The sequence below is a fragment of the Lethenteron reissneri genome, chromosome 10, assembly GCF_015708825.2.
Source record: "Lethenteron reissneri isolate LAM-NWPU_2019-01 chromosome 10, ASM1570882v1, whole genome shotgun sequence".
In the NCBI taxonomy this organism is placed as follows: domain Eukaryota; kingdom Metazoa; phylum Chordata; class Hyperoartia; order Petromyzontiformes; family Petromyzontidae; genus Lethenteron; species Lethenteron reissneri.
Window position 1 is genome coordinate 9,898,323 of NC_083788.1, and position 11,413 is coordinate 9,909,735.

Sequence of the window (11,413 nt, forward strand, 5' to 3'; positions counted from 1 at the left end):
TCCATCTCCCGGTGCGACGGTTGAAATAGATAAGGCCAAGATTATTAAATCAATCTCACCGGCAGGTCACCTTGCCGTACCAAATGGTCATACCGCAGTGTGTCAGTCGGCAGGTCGTGTGTGGTGGGGCAGAGTGTGGCTAACTGGCACTTCTTCCAGGATGTCTGGTTAGTACGAAAGAGTCGGGGGGCTCTCTAGAGCTCGCTGTAGTGGTGGCTCCTTCCGGCAGCAGTGGCCATGAGTAGGCAATTGCAGGGCTGCACCTTGACCCTTGCTTGTTGTCTAACAGGAGTTTTTGTTGTGTTATTTCAGATAAACTTTGTGATTTTCATAAGAATTCTCAAGATTCTCATCTCCAAGCTGAGGGCGCATCAGATGGGGTACACCGACTACAAATTTCGGTATGTGTGAATGTTAAATGCTGCGCGCGCACACACATACGCATTGCGTATATTATTTGCCAACCCAACTCAAATTAGAGAATTAATAAATGACGCTCGGTTCTAGATAAATCTTTTAAATCACCGCTTTAATCGCTCGTCAAATATATGAATTTGAAACACAAATTTAACGTCGTCGTATCCCACGAAATGGAGATCACATGGCTCGGGTTCAGAAATTGAAAACCGTGCCAGTAACGATTCACCCTCTATCCCGATTCGATGAATTTAAAGATTCAGTTTAGCGATTTTACTCAATCGTCGATTATTATTTTTATGATAATATTTTTCTAACGCGATGACTGCAGGGGTCAGAGCTGTAACATTTATTCGATAACGTAAAAAAAATCGATTAATCGATTAAAAGTTATAATCGATTAGGTCGATTGCACAGGGCCACTTTAAAAAAATATATATATTGCGGCAGCCCCTACAAAGCCATGCCTAGCGTGACGTGCCTGGTGATGCCGGTGACATCACGAAGCCCCACCCATGACCTCCCGTCCAGCAACACACACAGGAACAGAATTTAAACTTTTTTTTCCCTGGGTCCTCCGTAATTTTTTTCCCTCCACGTTCAGCAACACGCGTTTAGAACATTCGGCTGCTGTACATTTCCACACAATGAGCCAATTCGTCGAGCTATTTCTAGCCAGTTCGCTTCTACAAAAAGAGCTATACAGCTCAGTGAGCCTTACCTGGTAAAATATAAATGTTTAAAAGTTTACTTGAAGTAGATCCCTTCCGCCCGCAGTGGTTAGAGCAAGCAACTGCAGGGCTGTGCATTTTACCTTCGAACAATCGATGAAACCTAACGCATCGTAACATCGTCTTCACACACCCCTTGTTGCCCGTGCCCTGCGTTGAGGTTGGCCAAATCGACGCTCACCCTCATCCCGCTGCTGGGCATCCACGAAGTGGTGGTGGCGCTCATCACCGACGAGCAGGCGCGGGGAGCTCTGCGGATTCTCCGGCTCTTTTACCTGCTCTTCCTCAACTCCTTCCAGGTGAACGCCGACTCGCACGGGAGCTGCGGCCGGACACGCTGGCAAATTGGCACCTGGGACAAGCTGCAATCCTTGCACACACCCCCACCCCCCACTGCCTCCGCCTTGTGCAATGTCACGGGGCAATCGCGCAAGCCGCTGGGAGATTACTTCTCGGAAAGGAGTGATGTTTTTTTATATAAAATTGTGGGTGAATGACTTGAACTAACCCCCATAGTGCCGCTCCTCCCACCCCCACCCCCCCCCCCACCGGCAAATCCACAAACGGTCCACCAGAGCCACCCGGCCACGCTGATTCTGAAACAACCGACGGCGTCTGTTTCGTGGCGCCGCGATAATCTCGCGCGGTGTGGGGGGGGGTTGGGTGGGGGAGTTGGGGGGGGGGCACGACCGCATCGCGCGCGCCACTGAGCCACGACGCCGCCAGAGGTCAACTCGTTAACCGGAGAAACAGCATTGGGGCCGCCGCCGCCTTCCGCGGTACAAAAAAAAAACAGCGAGACAATTTCCTCCGCCCGGCAACCTTCCCGCAGGAGTTGCCCAGCAAGGCGGCGGTGGTCTCGATTTTACGCCCCCTTCGAGGTGAAACATTCGCCGACGGCTCGAGAGGCGGACAGTTTTTGTTCCTCGCCGGAATGAGAATTCTCACGGCGACCTCGACGAGCCGAGTTCATTTCCCAGCCCAGAGTGCATTACCGGCGGTCAATCGGCTCTTTCCCGCACAAGGGGTGATGCGTCTGTTTGCGAGTGATAGCCCAGCTGGTCTTAAAAGAAGCCCGCATACTCCCTTCACCCGCTGGCAGTTGGACTGACAACAGCGGGGGGAGGGCCGGTGCTGATTGCCTGGCCATAACAGTTGATCGCTAAGGGCATGCGTACTAGCAGCTTAAAAGGAGGGTAATGTTGGTAATTGCACGCGTGTTTGTGCCCGCGTTGTTGCACCGTGAGAAAATTCATTGCGATTCCACTCAGCACTGCGGTGGGTCGGCTTGACGTCAAACGCCACTCCGATTCAAGCACCCATTTGTCTGTCCTCACCGACAAACAATACGGAAACTCGATAATTGTTTTTTTACCCTTCTATCTGGCAACAAAACTGACACCTTTTTACAAGGAGTCATGTATGCCTAGACCACAATACCTGCAGTCATAATGCAAACAAAAAACATAACTCTGTATGCACTGTCCTTGAAGTTGATTGGTCCACACCCGAGACAGCTTTCCTTAGAGCCTAGTCTCACATGGTGTTGGACCAAATGACGCCAAAAGGCGCACTACTCAAAGACAATGCATAAAAAGGTGTCAGTTTTGTTGCCAGATAGAAGGGTCAAAAACAATTATCATATTTGTACTGGCAAATGAGGTTCCAATGGAATAAGGAAACTCGTTGATAATAATAATGTACAAAAAGACTCTGCGACTTGAATAACACCGTGATGTTGTTTTTGTTGTTCTTCGTTTTTGCGGGGGCCGCAGGGTCTTCTCGTCGCCATTCTTTACTGCTTCGTCACAAGAGAGGTACATGTCGATGGTCAAGCGCTGGCACTGGCTGGGTAATGGGCCGATAGATGCGTGGGGTCTATTGTTGGCACTTTCCGGTGAGAGTGATCAAAATATGGAGGCTCGTGTTGTTACTGTTGTTACTATTAATTTTAATTTTATTTTTTTACCTACGTGACTTTACCGAAAAAGTTACTGGCTTGTATGAGTAATGGATGTATGGGGTCTATACTGCTCATGTTGGGGCTAGGGTTGTTGCGATATGATTTCTACGATAAATTGTGTAATATAATATCAACAATAATGATAAAGTCTGTTTTGCAAATTAGCGTTACGTCGTGATTGTTGATGCTCATTAAATTTTCCACGGTATTTTATTCCCTGACATATAAATATCCCAAGCAATCGACAATGCGGTGATTATACGAATCGGTCATTTTTGTAATTCGTGTAATTGTTACATTATTTTAGGTTTAACACGCGGGTAGGCTTTCGCGACCAATATCATCCATAATCCCGTTTTTTTTGGGTTAGATCACGTGACGAATTGGCACGTTCTGTTTACGTGACGAACCTTACTAATTGGCCGTGTCGAGTGGTGGCGGGTTTAACGACACATTAATTTATTTACGCGATCTAACCCCCCAAAAAAACACCCGTATTACGTACGTTATTTTTGCTTGCTGTGACCGAGAGAATGCACATTGTACGAAATAATCTTCGTCGTTGTGGGGAATATTAATAAAATAGGCAGCCAATGCATTTCATTCAAATCCTCGTCCCTTCACGTAAAGCGAAAAAATTGTGTTTTTCCCCCCACAAATCCCATTGGCCAACACAGCCTCCTGCAGCATTTCAGCAGCGTTGGTATCGACGCAAGCAAAACTCCGTACCGGCTCCGACATTCACTGTCTCATCATAAGTGTGTATATCGTGTGCTTGTACGCCGGTACTGTATATCATGAAATACGACACTGTGGCAACGATAGCTTTGGCCTCAGTGATGAGCCAATTCACAAATGGTCCGGGGGAGACTAAGGAATGGCGTGCCCTGAGAAATTCGATCAGTGTTGTTTGCAGCGTTAGTGTAGCGGCCCACGCCCTGCGCTACGGACCTGGTGACCTGGGTTAGGATTGACATCCATGGCCAAACATCGATGGCGAGTGGCATCTGGACCGATCCTGGGACTCCCCCTGCCTCGTCAACACACACGTTGACTTAGAGGGGTCAAACGTGGTCAAACTTTCATCCAGCTGTGGATCCGCAGGTGCGGATTTTTTTCTTTTCCTCTGCCATTCCTCCTCTGTGGATACCAATAACGCCTCCACGATGTGATTCTTTTTTCTGGTTGTACTGCGTGCCGAAGGGCCACGCGGTACAACGCGAAAACCCCTTGGAGATCTGCGACAGCGCAGACGCGACAAACCTTACATTTCGATTTAAAGTTTTCGTGACTACAGGGATTCATCTTCTTGGTTTTTTCGGTAAAGTCACGTAGAATGGAAATAAAAAAATAAAATAAAAAAACATAATAAAATAATAATGAGAATTATTATACGTGACTTTACCGAAAGAACCAAGAAGGCGACAAACCTTCGCGGAGTAAAAAATAAAAACCTACAATTTCTATTCGCCTGTCTGGGGGAACAATTGAAAAAAAAGCGTCGAAAAGGGAGGAATTGAAAAAAGTGATGCCCTGAGAATTTTACTTCCATGACATTTGGATGTCTTTGCCTTAGAGCACAGAGAGAGAGAGAGAGGGCAGAGCATTTACTGTGGTTGTAGATTTATAGGACACCGGAGACAGGTTTGGGACGATTCAAGTCGTCTGCATCTAAACTTAAACTAAAAACCAAAATATTTTTATTTAACCAGGTAGTATGGCCCACTGAGCTATATAGCTCTTCTTCAGAAGCGACCTGACCACAAATGATAGCTCAACAAAGTAGCTTATCACGTGGAAATTGGCCACCAAATTATATAAACGCATGTTGATTCGAAATATAGAAGGAAAAACCGGAGGACCTGGAGAAAAATCCACGCAACCACGGAGAGAGAGACACGCAGACTCCAAATATACAGCAGGCGTCAGTGTCGGGATTGAACCCACGACCTCCTGTATACCAGGCGAGGTAGTTAACATCTCCTAGCCACCGTGATGATGATGATGAGAGAGAGAGAGACACGCAGACTCCAAATATACAACAGGCGTCAGTGTCGGGATTGAACCCACGACCTCCTGTATACCAGGCGAGACGGTTAACATCTCGCCACTGCGGCGTCTTCGCAGGTTCAGGCCGAAGTCCGCAAGCGCTGGCACCGGTGGCGGCTGGGCCAAGACCTGCAAGGGCGCCACATGTACATCAGCGTCACGCGCCTGCGCCCCTCCATCGGCCGCGCGGGCAACGGCGACGCCGGCGAGAAGCGGGACGACGGCTCGCCACCCTTCGGTGCGGGGCTGGAGGCGGCGGCGGCGGTGGCGGGGAGTGGGACGGCGGAGACGTTGGGGGAAGCTGCGGCTGGAGGTGGATTTTTGCCTCTGAGGCAGGTGGTCTGCGGGCGCGCTTTCCTCGACGAGCGGAAGACGGAGAGCGATTCCGGGGGGACTCTCACTGACGGCGACCTCGCGCCGGCGCTGGTGACGGAAACGCGGCCGTAGTGACCCCCTTTGTGTCGAGGTTCACGCTGACCGGTCGATTCAAGAAACGTATTCACGCGCACGTATTCAATTACTTCACTTCAAGAGGACCGTTTGGATGCTGGATCCTTTGGCGTTCTAGGCCCTCTGGGCCCTGTGCTCAGCAGCGGTGATTTAAAACAAACATATTTTTTTTGTCCGTGATTATTAAGTTATAAAGGGGGTGTCCTTAAAAACGTTGACTTTAAAGGGTACTCAAGATTTTAAGCAGCGAGATTCGCAAGAGGTGACGGACACCCGTTTTTTTTATAAGGCAAACGAAGACGACGAAATGAGAAAAAACCTCAACTTCTGCCGCTACATCAAAGTGGTCTCCGGTCACCTGAACAATAGCTATGAATATTTATTGCGAAACCTCCCGCAATACGGACGTTCATAGAACAGGTTTGGGTTGATATACTGAGCGAGATTGAGAGAGCACTCCAGAGAACACCAGAGCTTTAAAACAACAGCAACCAGTGGAAACTGATCTTAACAGAACAATGTACAGAGACTCCTCTACTTACGAACATTCGAATTACGAACTTTCAGAGATATCGAAAAAATGTGTCCGTATGTCCAGTAGGGCTGAACGATTAATTGATTTCAAATCGAAATGGCAATTTGAAACAATGCGATTAGCAAATCGCAAAGGCTGCGATTTTTTTGCGATTTGAAAAGTCCTAGTACGTTCTTATTGGAATTGTTTTTATTTTGTATTATAACTTTATTTATTGAACTTAACAATCGTTCTATGTTTGATTGTGCTATTTCAATTTAAACATTGTAATGAATACATGTTGGAAGCAATTAATATATTTTAAGTTATCAGCCTTGCATTAGAATATATAGAGCAGTTCCTATTTTTAATGGTATCATGTGATAATGCTCCATCACATGTTTTAAATCTATTACACAGTGAATATTGAACTGAAGCTTGACTTAAAGTAATCGCAAATCAAATTGCAATATCTGTCAGAAAAATCTCAATTACATATTTTCCCCAAATCGTTCAGCCCTAATGTCCAGTTGACTGTCCGGACCGAGAGTCGTGAGTTCAACCGCGGAGCAATAAATGGCGGTGGTTGTTTGCTGTCATTACCCAGCATTCCCAGCATATTCTGCCTGGACCGCCGACGTTCTCTGTGCTTTTCACGAACACGATGCTCTTGCCTGTTACAAGTTGATTTATGAAGAGAAGAAGAGAGCAACTGTGCAGACACCTCTTGGTCAGTTTGTCAAGAGAGTAGAGAGGAAACACGAGCACCAAAGGGAATTGGCATCTACATCTGCAGAACGCGAAGAACCAGTGGCATCTACATCTGCAGAACGCGAAGAACCAGTGGCATCTACATCTGCAGAACGTGAAGAACCGGTGGCATCTACATCTGCAGAACGCGAAGAACCAGTGGCATCTACATCTGCAGAACGCGAAGAACCAGTGGCATCTACGTCTGCAGAACGCGAAGAACCAGTGGCATCTTCATCTGCAGAACGCGAAGAACCAGTGGCATCTACATCTGCAGAACGCGAAGAACCAGTGGCATCTACATCTGCAGAACGTGAGGAACCAGTGGCATCTACGTCTGCAGAACCAGTGGCATCTACATCTGCAGAACGTGAAGAACCAGTGGCATCTACATCTGCAGAACGCGAAGAACCAGCGGCATCTACATCTGCAGAACTCGAAGAACCAGCGGCATCTACATCTGCAGAACGCGAAGAACCAGCGGCATCTACATCTGCAGAACGCGAAGAACCAGCGGCATCTACATCTGCAGAACGCGAAGAACCAGCGGCATCTACATCTGTAGAACGCGAAGAACCAGTGGCATCTACGTCTGCAGAACGCGAAGAACCAGTGGCATCAACATCTTCAGAACGCGAAGAACCAGCGGCATCTACATCTGCAGAACGCGAAGAACCAGCGGCATCTACATCTGTAGAACGCGAAGAACCAGTGGCATCTACATCTGCAGAACGCGAAGAACCAGTGGCATCTACATCTGCAGAACGCGAAGAACCAGTGGCATCTACATCTGCAGAACGCGAAGAACCAGTGGCATCTACATCTGCAGAACGCGAAGAACCAGTGGCATCTACATCTGCAGAACGCGAAGAACCAGTGGCATCTACATCTGCAGAACGCGAAGAACCAGTGGCATCTACGTCTGCAGAACGCGAAGAACCAGTGGCATCTACATCTGCAGAACGCGAAGAACCAGTGGCATCTGCATCTGCAGAACGCGAAGAACCAGTGGCATCTACGTCTGCAGAACGCGAAGAACCAGTGGCATCTACATCTGCAGAACGCGAAGAACCAGTGGCATCTACGTCTGCAGAACGCGAAGAACCAGTGGCATCTACATCTGCAGAACGCGAAGAACCAGTGGCATCTACATCTGCAGAACGCGAAGAACCAGTGGCATCTACATCTGCAGAACGCGAAGAACCAGTGGCATCTACATCTGCAGAACGCGAAGAACCGGTGGCATCTACATCTGCAGAACGCGAAGAACCAATGGCATCTGCATCTGCAGAACGCGAAGAACCAGTGGCATCTACGTCTGCAGAACGCGAAGAACCAGTGGCATCTACATCTGCAGAACGCGAAGAACCAGTGGCAACTACATCTGCAGAACGCGAAGAACCAGTGGCATCTACATCTGCAGAACGCGAAGAACCAGTGGTATCTACATCTGCAGAACGCGAAGAACCAGTGGCATCTACATCTGCAGAACGCGAAGAACCAGTGGCATCTACATCTGCAGAACGCGAAGAACCAGTAGCATCTACATCTGCAGAACGCGAAGAACCAGTGGCATCTACATCTGCAGAACGCGAAGAACCAGTGGCATCTACATCTGCAGAACGCGAAGAACCAGTGGCATCTGCATCTGTAGAACGCGAAGAACCAGTGGCATCTACATCTGCAGAACGCGAAGAACCAGTGGCATCTACATCTGCAGAACGTGAAGAACCAGTGGCATCTACATCTGCAGAACGCGAAGAACCAGTGGCATCTACATCTGCAGAACGCGAAGAACCAGTGGCATCTACATCTGCAGAACGCGAAGAACCAGTGGCATCTACATCTGCAGAACGCGAAGAACCAGTGGCATCTACATCTGCAGAACGCGAAGAACCAGTGGCATCTGCATCTGTAGAACGCGAAGAACCAGTGGCATCTACATCTGCAGAACGCGAAGAACCAGTGGCATCTACATCTGCAGAACGCGAAGAACCAGTGGCATCTGCATCTGTAGAACGCGAAGAACCAGTGGCATCTACATCTGCAGAACGCGAAGAACCAGTGGCATCTACATCTGCAGAACGCGAAGAACCAGTGGCATCTACATCTGCAGAACGCGAAGAACCAGTGGCATCTGCATCTGCAGAACGCGAAGAACCAGTGGCATCTACATCTGCAGAACGCGAAGAACCAGTGGCATCTGCATCTGCAGAACGCGAAGAACCAGTGGCATCTGCATCTGCAGAACGCGAAGAACCAGTGGCATCTGCATCTGCAGAACGCGAAGAACCAGTGGCATCTACTTCTGCAGAACGCGAAGAACCAGTGGCATCTGCATCTGCAGAACGCGAAGAACCAGTGGCATCTGCATCTGCAGAACGCGAAGAACCAGTGGCATCTGCATCTGCAGAACGCGAAAAACCAGTGGCATCTACATCTGCAGAACGCGAAGAACCAGTGGCATCTGCATCTGCAGTACGCGAAGAACCAGTGGCATCTGCATCTGCAGAACGCGAAGAACCAGTGGCATCTGCATCTGCAGAACGCGAAGAACCAGTGGCATCTGCATCTGCAGAACGCGAAGAACCAGTGGCATCTACATCTGCAGAACGCGAAGAACCAGTGGCATCTGCATCTGCAGAACACGAAGAACCAGTGGCATCTGCATCTGCAGAACGCGAAGAACCAGTGGCATCTGCATCTGCAGAACGCGAAGAACCAGTGGCATCTGCAGAACGCGAAGAACCAGTGGCATCTACATCTGCAGAACGCGAAGAACCAGTGGCATCTGCATCTGTAGAACGCGAAGAACCAGTGGCATCTACATCTGCAGAACGCGAAGAACCAGTGGCATCTGCATCTGCAGAACGCGAAAAACCAGTGGCATCTACATCTGCAGAACACGAAGAACCAGTGGCATCTACATCTGCAGAACGCGAAGAACCAGTGGCATCTGCATCTGCAGAACGCGAAGAACCAGTGGCATCTGCATCTGCAGAACGCGAAGAACCAGTGGCATCTGCATCTGCAGAACGCGAAGAACCAGTGGCATCTACATCTGCAGAACGCGAAGAACCAGTGGCATCTACATCTGCAGAACACGAAGAACCAGTGGCATCTACATCTGCAGAACGCGAAGAACCAGTGGCATCTGCATCTGCAGAACGCGAAGAACCAGTGGCATCTGCATCTGCAGAACGCGAAGAACCAGTGGCATCTGCATCTGTAGAACGCGAAGAACCAGTGGCATCTACCTCTGCAGAACGCGAAGAACCAGTGGCATCTGCATCTGCAGAACGCGAAGAACCAGTGGCATCTGCATCTGCAGAACGTGAAGAACCAGTGGCATCTACATCTGCAGAACTGAAGAACCAGTGGCATCTACATCTGCAGAACGCGAAGAACCAGTGGCATCTGCATCTGCAGAACGTGAAGAACCAGTGGCATCTACATCTGCAGAACTGAAGAACCAGTGGCATCCACATCTCCAGAACGCAAAGAACCAGTGGCATCTACATCTGTAGAACGTGAAAAACCAGTGGCATCTACATCTGCAGAACTGAAGAACCAGTGGCATCTACATCTGCAGAACGCGAAGAACCAGTGGCATCTACATCTGCAGAACGCAAAGAACCAGTGGCATCTACATCTGTATAACATGAATAACCAGTGGCATAAATGTCTGCAGAACGTGAATAACCAGTGGCATCTCCATCTGCAGAGCGTGAAGAACCAGTGGCATCTACATCTGCAGATCGTGAAGAACCAGTGGCATCTATGTCTACAGAACGCGAAGAACCAGTGGCATCTGCATCTGCAGAACGCGAAGAACCAGTGGCATCTGCATCTGCAGAACGCGAAGAACCAGTGGCATCTGCATCTGTAGAACGTGAAGAACCAGTGGCATCTACATCTGTAGAACGTGAAGAACCAGTGACATCTACATCTGCAGAACGCGAAGAACCAGTGGCATCTGCATCTGCAGAACGCGAAGAACCAGTGGCATCTGCATCTGTAGAACGTGAAGAACCAGTGGCATCTACATCTGTAGAACGTGAAGAACCAGTGGCATCTACATCTGCAGAACTGAAGAACCAGTGGCATCTACATCTGCAGAACGCGAAGAACCAGTGGCATCTACATCTGCAGAACGCAAAGAACCAGTGGCATCTACATCTGTATAACATGAATAACCAGTGGCATATATGTCTGCAGAACGTGAATAACCAGTGGCATCTCCATCTGCAGAGCGTGAAGAACCAGTGGCATCTACATCTGCAGATCGTGAAGAACCAGTGGCATCTATGTCTACAGAACGCGAAGAACCAGTGGCATCTGCATCTGCAGAACGCGAAGAACCAGTGGCATCTGCATCTGCAGAACGCGAAGAACCAGTGGCATCTGCATCTGTAGAACGTGAAGAACCAGTGGCATCTACATCTGTAGAACGTGAAGAACCAGTGACATCTAGATCTGCAGAACGCGAAGAACCAGTGGCATCTGCATCTGCAGAACGCGAAGAACCAGTGGCATCTG

At 48.9% G+C, this 11,413-nt stretch overlaps 1 protein-coding gene across 2 annotated transcripts in view; it reads left to right on the top strand.

The window, feature by feature from the left end:
• The window catches only part of LOC133340595 (glucagon receptor-like), a 38,752-nt gene extending 33,120 nt beyond the window's left edge, over nucleotides 1–5,632 (top strand). For both annotated transcript variants that reach the window (XM_061548947.1, XM_061548948.1), the window contains exons 11-14: nucleotides 313–401; nucleotides 1,309–1,447; nucleotides 2,924–2,965; nucleotides 5,239–5,632. In XM_061548947.1, coding sequence (XP_061404931.1) covers nucleotides 313–401; nucleotides 1,309–1,447; nucleotides 2,924–2,965; nucleotides 5,239–5,607 — 639 coding nt within the window. In that variant the 3' untranslated portion in view covers nucleotides 5,608–5,632. The remainder of the gene's footprint in view (nucleotides 1–312; nucleotides 402–1,308; nucleotides 1,448–2,923; nucleotides 2,966–5,238) is intronic.
• Nucleotides 5,633–11,413: the final 5,781 nt, after the last annotated feature.